At 40.8% G+C, this 8,638-nt stretch overlaps 2 protein-coding genes across 3 annotated transcripts in view; one reads left to right on the forward strand and one right to left on the reverse strand.

Moving 5' to 3' along the window:
* Positions 1–5,556, forward strand: part of LOC135497806 (uncharacterized) — a 31,459-nt gene extending 25,903 nt beyond the window's left edge. The window contains exons 4-7 of one of the 2 annotated variants that reach the window (XM_064787733.1): positions 198–315; positions 1,752–1,843; positions 2,058–2,207; positions 2,428–5,556. In XM_064787733.1, the coding sequence (XP_064643803.1) occupies positions 198–315; positions 1,752–1,843; positions 2,058–2,207; positions 2,428–2,712 (645 nt within the window). In that variant the 3' untranslated portion in view covers positions 2,713–5,556. The remainder of the gene's footprint in view (positions 1–197; positions 316–1,751; positions 1,844–2,057; positions 2,208–2,427) is intronic. The other variant, XR_010448959.1, reaches the window with a different exon arrangement.
* Positions 5,557–5,933: 377 nt separating this feature from the next.
* Positions 5,934–8,609, reverse strand: LOC135497808 (uncharacterized). Its single transcript, XM_064787735.1, has 2 exons — positions 7,534–8,609; positions 5,934–6,934 (listed from the first exon to the last, which is right to left on the reverse strand). The coding sequence occupies exons 1-2, from the start codon at positions 8,356–8,358 to the stop codon at positions 6,413–6,415; spliced, it is 1,347 nt and encodes a 448-aa protein (XP_064643805.1). The 5' UTR covers positions 8,359–8,609; the 3' UTR covers positions 5,934–6,412.
* Positions 8,610–8,638: the final 29 nt, after the last annotated feature.

The raw sequence follows: 8,638 nt of genomic DNA on the forward strand, positions 1-8,638 counted from the left end.
GCATGAATATTTTCCCACGCCAAGAGTTAACGTGCAAGCTAAAAAACAAAATTGGAAACACTTTTTCAGAAACTATAATGTATAGGCCTATCAAACAGGAGTAGAAGGAGCATTGAAGGACTAAATCCATCTTGTCCCTTTACAAAACAATTGTCTTCATTCATCATATATTTTCATCGTCTCTTTTTCATTTATAGGATGGCAATTATTACCTTGATGTGGTGCGGCGAGAGACGGTGGCACTCGAAGCGTTAAGCGCTCGAGCGGAGGAAGATTTAAAAACACTGGAAACGAATCCAGATGTTTCTGAAGAAGGTAGGTAGAGGGGTCACCATGAAATACTTAGGATGCTAAAATTTGGCGAATCTGCTCATTCTCACTTGGTGATTTATACTTGACTGAATATCGCGTTTTCTGCCCTGTGTGTTAACTGTTCCAATTAGAGTCTAAATTTATATTTTATTGGGCACTCAGAGAGTCAAATGCCCAAAGTACAAGTATTCTGGAGTGTTTGTTCGATTTCACCTGACCAAAAAGATATGTTTTGAAACTTTGACATTTCTGTCTGACATGTAGACCTAAATTCTTTACAGTCTTGCAGCGGGGGACCTTGTATATAATTGTTGGGTTACAGAAGTCGTCTGACAAGAATCATTGAGGTGTGGGTCCGTTTCCCGTGCATACATGTTTCAGTTTTATCTCTGACTGACCATGAAAATGTTTCATGACCATTTCTAAAGTTGTGCATGCTGCTGCCTTCCGAGTTCTGTAAAGATGATGTTCAAGAGTTCCTTTATTCTGTTCGAGGATGATTTTGAGATGGGTTGTTGTGAAAATATACTCTCTTATAAACATCAATGTTGAAACACCTCTGTATCATCCCTTTTGCCCATCACTCGGGAACTCTTATTCATAAGTGCAGATGGCAGTAAACTTTCACCTCTCATCATCCAAAAAAAACTCATTTTGTCAGAGTTTGATACGTGTGCTTTGTTGAACAAAGCGTACCCCTGGTCCAAAATGTACAATTACACTGCTTTAGGCGCGTATTGCAAATAGCATAGTTGGATATGTCCGTTAATGTACGGAGCTATTTTCTCCATTGTTAATGGACTATAATACCTCATAATGTTGTACATACATGGAACGTGGCCAAATTGGAAATCAATAGGAATGTCATTCGATATTATTGGGCACGAATATTCATCAGACTCAAGAGGCAATAGTGCTAGACTACTTCGAACCATCTGCGACAGGTCTGGTTGCAGTGTTGCCATCTGTGGATTGAAATGATAACAACTCATTGAGATGTTGTGTGGGCTGACTGAAGCAGTGCTTGAGTTTAATATCCCATTCGCAATTTAGCTCTGTACACGTGACAGTGATGTCCATGACACCTAGATATAATCCTGACAACTACAATGTACTGGTGAAAATATTGTTATGTGGGCTTAGTGAAGCAGGGCGTATTGAAGCATAAAACTTGCCCCAAACTCCTCAATTATGAAATTGTTTGAGTTGCCATTCTGCAATTTGGCTCTATTATATGTACTTGTCAGCGGTGTACTTTCTTGTATTCAGTGGTTGAGACTGACATTCACATTTGGTAAGCTGGGTACCCATTTATACCGGAGACGAGGACGGCTTCAGTGCCTTGCTCAGGGACAGAGTGATGAAACATCAGGTATCTTCCTGAGAGTCGAACGGGTCGACCTCCTGATTATCATATTTTTCTGTTTTTTCTTTTCCAGTGTGTGGCATCATCAGGGCAGCTATAGGAAAAGCTAAATTATTAGTGACACAGAAATTTGAACAATTCAAGGGACTTTGTCATGAGAATTTGGTAAGTTCACTGGCTGAGAGATTTTCCGTAGCCACTGAGGTACGGATTGCACTCTGGGTCTCTTCAAATATTGGGCCATTGAGAGTTGGTGCTCATGAGACTGACCCTTTGGTCCTAAACTGCATTGCACCTCAATGAATCCAAGTTACCACATCCTTTATAAATGCAGTCTTGGTCTTATCAATCTGATCTAATTATCTTTCTAATACTTCAGACTCAAGATCCCAGCAAATCCCTCCGAACAACATCTGAAGACCTTGGCGGGTTCTGGGACATGGTCATGTTGCAAGTTGAAGACGTACAGAATCAGTTCCAAGATATCAACGAAATGAAAAATAACAGATGGAAGGTGGTAGTCAAAGTGGTAAGCAGTAAGATTGTTTGTGTCCGTGCTGTTTCGACCCGACGCCTATTATGGCCCCTTGATTTTCTCCTGAAGATTAGTAGTCCACTGCTTTTTTGCACACAAAAATAAGTTCCATCAGAATACAATAGCATACATTAGGTAGAAAATAAACCTACATATCAGTAACCGTGCCGTTTTAGTTTTGACACCCTGTATAGAGGTTAAATTCTCCTTTTAGGTAACAGTGAAAAGAACTCTTAGTTCCTCAAGTCAGAAATCTAACGATGGCAGTCATGCAGAGACGAAAACTGGTGTTGCGAGGCCGAAAACGCCTCGTGGTAACACGGCCCCGAAACCAACAAAGACGAAAGTAGCAGCTGATAGAGACAAGGCCCGTGAAGAGGCGAGGAAACGATTAATGGAGGCGAAAAAAGCTGCGCGGCGAAAGCGTATGAATAGTCAATCGAATGACGAGGTCGAGATATTTATTTCCGACCCGCACACGACGGCACCAGCTAATTGATTCAAGAGTCACCCGGTGGTGGCAATGTAAACTAAAGTGACTCTGTCCAAAAATGTTGTGCACTTGAATGGTTGGGTTGTGTGCCTTGAAAATTGATGAATTTTACACTTTTAGGGGACCATGTGCTTAATTTAAAAAGAGATAAATAGGCATTCGAAGTAATTTTGAGAAAATATTTAGGATTTTGTAACCAAGGGTTATGGATAGTGTAAGAAATTCAAACAAATGATGCAACTACTGACTAGTCGCAGAGAATGTTTTCCAAACTGTTAATCTTCCCAAAGAATGGAATGTAGCCTGTGTTTTGTTGGAGAGTTTTAATACTGTGGTAATATTTTATTGAATGTTGAAACGCTTTTGTTTGGGTGTTTGCTAGAGATAAGTGTTCAACATTGTTGTAAACAGTGTGCAGTTGTCTCGTGAGAGCACATTCTTCTGTCCTAATGCAGTTTGTGTGCACCCGCCACCTTTGATGCCTGTTGGGATGGTTTGGGGCTCACTAATGGAGGATGCTGGAATGTTGTTATGTCCGTTACATCAGTGTCGCTTCAGTAGAGAAGAAACAGGATCTCAATTTGGTGCCAAAAGCGTGTTGGACAACTGACTGTACCAATTTATTTTCTACACCCAAGTCAAAATGTACAATCATTTTTGATTTGCCAGTGTATACGCTCAGGTACCCCTAGTATTGTAAAACTTTCCAGAAGGTCAAAATTCACAATGAATTTTATAATACTTTTTAAGAAAAGGTAATGCTTGCATCAAACCCTCAAAATGCATTTATTTTCTTGGATAATTTCGGCAAAGTATTACTAGGCTTTGTAGGCACATGTTGGCTTGTGTTTTCAGAGTTGCTTTTATAGTCTGCTTGTGCTTCATTTAGAGCTTTGAAACTGGGCGGGTCCATAGACTAATTTTGAATTCTGAAAATATGCAGAACACTTCGTGTGTTGAATCTTTCTTTTAATAAACTCTATTAGCTTCTGTCTGATTTTTTTGGCTGAGATATATTTGCTATCGTCAAAGACATCAAATGCGTTTTCTTAAGAAATTGTTTAAAATTGCAGCACGATTAATACCAAATGTAATTTGTTTTTGAAATAAGCGATTTTTGAGCCAAATTAATCGTGACCTCAATAAATCATACTTTTTGTGGAATAACTTCAAGGTCATTGTTTGTGTTAATGACCTTGACCTTTGATGGCTATTGTTATAATGGAAATGAAATATTTTGTGACCTTTCATAATTGTATGTGCGCGAAGATTGCCCTCGGATTGGCCCTTGTCCCTTTTCTATACATTTCCTGTGTCGAGGGCAGTTCTTGAATGCATTTGAAAATGTACACAAACATTCTACCACCATCTGTATTGCCCTCTGAATACGAACTATGTGCCTGCATTTGTGACATCTGCCAGAATTATGGGCATAATATGTTACAAGTCTCTGACCTTACACAGGTTTTCCAGCTTAATGAGGAGTACTTACCTTGGAAATTGAATAGCTTGCCATATTGCTGTGAGTGTGTCACAGACCTCGTCATTTAGGCGCAGGCATATCGCCAGATGTTTCAGGATGTGACACAGCAGCCCAACATCTCAGAAGAGTGTGGTCTCCGCGCAAAGACGTATCTGAAAATGATCCTTTTAAATGAAATGTTGGATAAATGAAAACCAGTTAGTGTACATTATAGTGTACCAATATCAGATAATTTATATGTATAAATTTGTAACCTGCATGTTTCTCATAGAGGAATATATTGTACCCGGTAAAGCCTATTATTTTTGTGGCCCTGGTGTTGTGATCAACGGATGCGGAATAACCTGGTATCTATCCAGCATTTACTATTAAATTGACATGGATGTAAAGAAATAACTGGCTACTCTACCCTGTAGAGTAGATGTACTAGACTACTGGGCAGCAGTGATCCACTAAATTTGCACTCTGTTGCACCCAAGTTCTTCATAAAAAATATGTGATAGCTATCATGTTCCATATGCAGTCAGTCCCGGCTGGTTTTAGTTGAATTCTGCCTGACACAAGGTCACAAGTATGATGCGCTGTACCATGTTTACAGTATTTGTAAATAAATATGTAACTATTTTGGGCCGGGAGTGAAGAACTATTTTGCGGATGCCATGTTTTTTCTCCGCACCACTCTCTGCCTGAATTCGGTGAAGTTTCGTTCAATATGGCTGTGACATTTACTGTTGGATTTTAGGGATGTTTTGGCTAACTTTAGTCACCCTCTCGTGTAGCAGTAATTTTAAATCGTTTTAAAAATGAAGATCATCTTATTTGCAATATATAATCGTGATCACAAAACCATTTTATTCTTCTCTGGTTAAGTTCGAGTGTACTAGTAGCCCAGACTATAAGCTGTTAATTGATAATCCAGGAATTTGTAGTATGTAATTTGAATTGAATCTACATCAGAGGCGATTTTTAAATTCTGTTTTATTTGAGCCTTAAAGTTTGTATGGTTTGAAAGAAGGCTGGGTGATTGAAGTTAGTCCTCGGGCCGTTTGTTACAAAATTTCTGAAAATAGAATGAATTGTCCTCCCTGCAAAATGAGTTAATTTATTTTGCTTTTCTGCCAATTATAGAGACGATTCTTGATTGTCTACTTTAACCTCCTCATGACTGTTTTAGTCATTATGAGAGCCTGCTTATCCTTATAATCCAACCATTTCTATGGTCATTTCTGTCGGGCGTGAAGAGCCCCGCGATCAGCCAATTATGTGTACAAAGTCTGGACCAGTTCTTGGTATATGTATAAAGTTTATATACAAGGGGTGCCCCTTGAATGATTGTTCGAATAAACTCAGAGCTGAGTGTGAAATAAGTTTGTCTTTGTGTTCCACTTGTTTTTACCTTATAGTGTTCTTTTTGTACTCGTGCACCGAAGTGGACTTTTGGTACAATTGTGTACCAATGTGGTCTTTTGGTAATGCACTTGTGTCTTTGCCACATGTCCTGCCATCCCGTCATGACAACTGAGGTACCAAGGATCTCTTCAAAACCCCACTGAATGCTGGCCAAATCGAGCAACAAAAGGCTACCATTTGTGGTTTCAAACTAGACATGACCACCAGTGGAAACTTCTCTGATACTTCTCAAATATACTACGTACCGTATTTATGCGTATTTAGGCACACTGCACTTATCTCCCGAATATTAGTGCATGCACTTAACAATGAGAAAAAGTAAAGCAAAGATAACTTACAAAATCTGTGTTGTTTATTGTTCCAAGTACACGAATGCTGGTTATATTTAATCTAATATCTGCTGTTTATAATCCAAAACGAACAACGTCATATGACTGTGTAATAATCCAATAATAATCCCACAACCTGGCGGGGACTGCACGATGTGCGAGGTAAAGCACAGTTTCATCGGCCATACAAGAATCTCACATTTCTGGGCCACTGCGCAGTCACATGCACACCACGCAGTATAAGAAATAGTATAGTGTAGAATTGACCCCACGACATTTATAGGTGCATGCGCTTGAAGACGGCAAATATGACCAGATAAAACACAGGTGAAAACAAGCAGTTTTCCTTTATATACGCATGCGCCTAAATACGCATAAATATGGTAGAAACTATTTTGTGGGTTTTGGTGTTACTGTTTTATGTAGGCCCATTAGTATTACACATAATACTGGCGCTCTTCAACCGCCTAACTATCTGTAGTGTCTACACAGCATAATCCATTCCAATAGCTTCCTTAGATCTCTGCAGTTTACTACTAACACACCGATCGGTCTTCTTATTCGGTGGCCGCCAAAGGTGCCTTCCTCTCTGACATCCAGAGGACGTATGAGACTGGCGCATGGTCTCGTCCGTGATCAACCCAAGCAGAACCTCTGAGCAACACGTCCACTCATGATTCCGGCCCTTTTCAGACTTCTTGGTCGGACAGTCTGGGGGGACGACAAGGTATCCCGAGTGATACCGACATGCATTGTCAGCGTACGGACTCGGCACATCTTCTGTCTCTGTCTCCTCCATGTCCTCGACTTCCCCTTCTTCTGCATCATTATCACTGTCGGCACCCCAAGATGCTGTGGAGTTCCTCTTCTTCTTTCTCCAGTACGAACTGTTACAGAAGTAACAATATCCACCATCTAAGATGTGTGTCTCGTTGCCTTGTTTACGATCTTTGGAACTTTTAGCTCGTCCAGTGTGGTGTCTCTCGAACTGCTTTTCAGAGATAGCCTGGAATGAAATGAAATGATTTCATGACGAATTCATATCGTCCTTCTCAAAAGATCAGCAGAGTGGCAGACGTCGAGATTCTTGAGATTGGCCTGGAGGCGTTGAATTCCTAGAAGCAACAAGACGCGCCCTAACAATAATATAAGAGACTACTTAGCTACATAGATGGCCCGCGGACTAGACAAAGGTTGACAGGTATAATGTACATGTAGCCCACATCCTCTGTTTATTCTGATAAATTATGGCGAAGACTAAGCCATGACCTTGCATCAAGATTACATCAAAGATTTCCCAGAAAGGACCTAAGAGAAGTTTGTTGTCCCTTTTATATTGACCACTGGCTCCTCGATACACTCCTTTCCATGCAGTTGTCTGGAGGTAGAAGTTAATTCTGTTACATTGAGGAGACATGCAATTGAACGCTGCCACTGCTTTAGGAGTGTAGCTCTTTGATACAGGTAATCTACATGTAGTTCTTTGTTGACCCCAAGGCTATCCAGGATCCATTACGCAAGCTTTTGGCGTTTGCTTGAGGGCACACTTGTACTCGCATCAGGCGCAGCCCATTGTCTCCTGCTGTCACATCTTACATGTCTTACCTTGAAGTTCGTGTCGGCTGGTCCGTATCTTTTGAACCCGGCTCCGGCAGACCGACTTGGCTGCATCACACGCTTCCTCCGCTTCTCTGCATAATCTTTCACGGCCTGTTCGTGCCTCTGCCTTTTGACGATGATCGACTTCACCACTGACTGCAAGTGCTGCTTTAATAGATGGATTTTGTCGTCATCCGCGATATTCCAACGCAGAGCAACCGTAATCTCTTTTGCGCCAAAATCAAAATTCACCAAATGGTGCTTCTTTTCTACGTTTTTGACATGAATCTGACACTTGTAGGTTTTAGCAATATTTTTGATTCGCTGTCCTTTCTTTCCGAAAAGGTGACCTACGTGCTCAATAGCCAATGGAAGAGTAACAACGTCCTCAGCCCACTGAACCCCATCAATATCATTTTCATCTTTTGGTTTTTGAACATCTTGCTCCAGTCTTTCGTACCTGCCGACCAAGGCATCACGAATAATGTTCAGGAAAGCTATTTTTCCTGTTGCCTCGGGGGACAAATCCGCTGCCAGTCTGGTCAATATCGGTTGTGCTTTTCCCAGTTTCGTCTTTTCATCCGTGGACAAGTTTGTTGCATTATAGAACTTCTTCAGCTCGTTTACCTCTGCGACAGCTTCTTCAGATATCTCCGTAATGTCATCGTCCATGAAGTCGTCATCCAGGTCACAGGTACAAACGTTTCCTCCAATACGCCTGACGTATTTCACAGGGATCATGAGCGTATTCTTCTTCTGCATGCTGTTAAGGACGCACTGGAAGTCACTTCGCCATCGCTGGCTGTGGACCAAACAAGGGTTGACCGCCATCTCTTTGTAAAGTGTAGTGTCACTCTATACTATAGTCTATGATATTGCAACAGCCTACACTTAACAGTACCTGTCAAATGTTGTTGTCTTCACAACATAGTTTGCACGCAGAATGTGTGTTTTCCTCCCTCTAATGACTTATATAATGGGAACAGCACACGTCAGCTGTTTCTAGAATTTACGAAACGTCCATCTATCGTGCAATATATGAGGAAATAATGCCGAGTAAGTAATGAAAAACAGAGTGACACTGTTTCTAAAAATAGACACATCTTCCTTT

This window comes from Lineus longissimus, chromosome 13 (assembly GCF_910592395.1).
Source record: "Lineus longissimus chromosome 13, tnLinLong1.2, whole genome shotgun sequence".
NCBI classification, from domain to species: Eukaryota; Metazoa; Nemertea; class Pilidiophora; order Heteronemertea; family Lineidae; genus Lineus; species Lineus longissimus.

Coding starts and splice junctions, on each gene's coding strand:
- LOC135497808 (XM_064787735.1), bottom strand. CDS start 8,358: ATGGCGGTCAACCCTTGTTTGGTCCACAGCCAGCGATGGCGAAGTGAC. Junction 6,935..7,533: donor CAGCCGACACGAACTTCAAG/GTAAGACATGTA, acceptor ATTTCATTCCAG/GCTATCTCTGAAAAGCAGTT.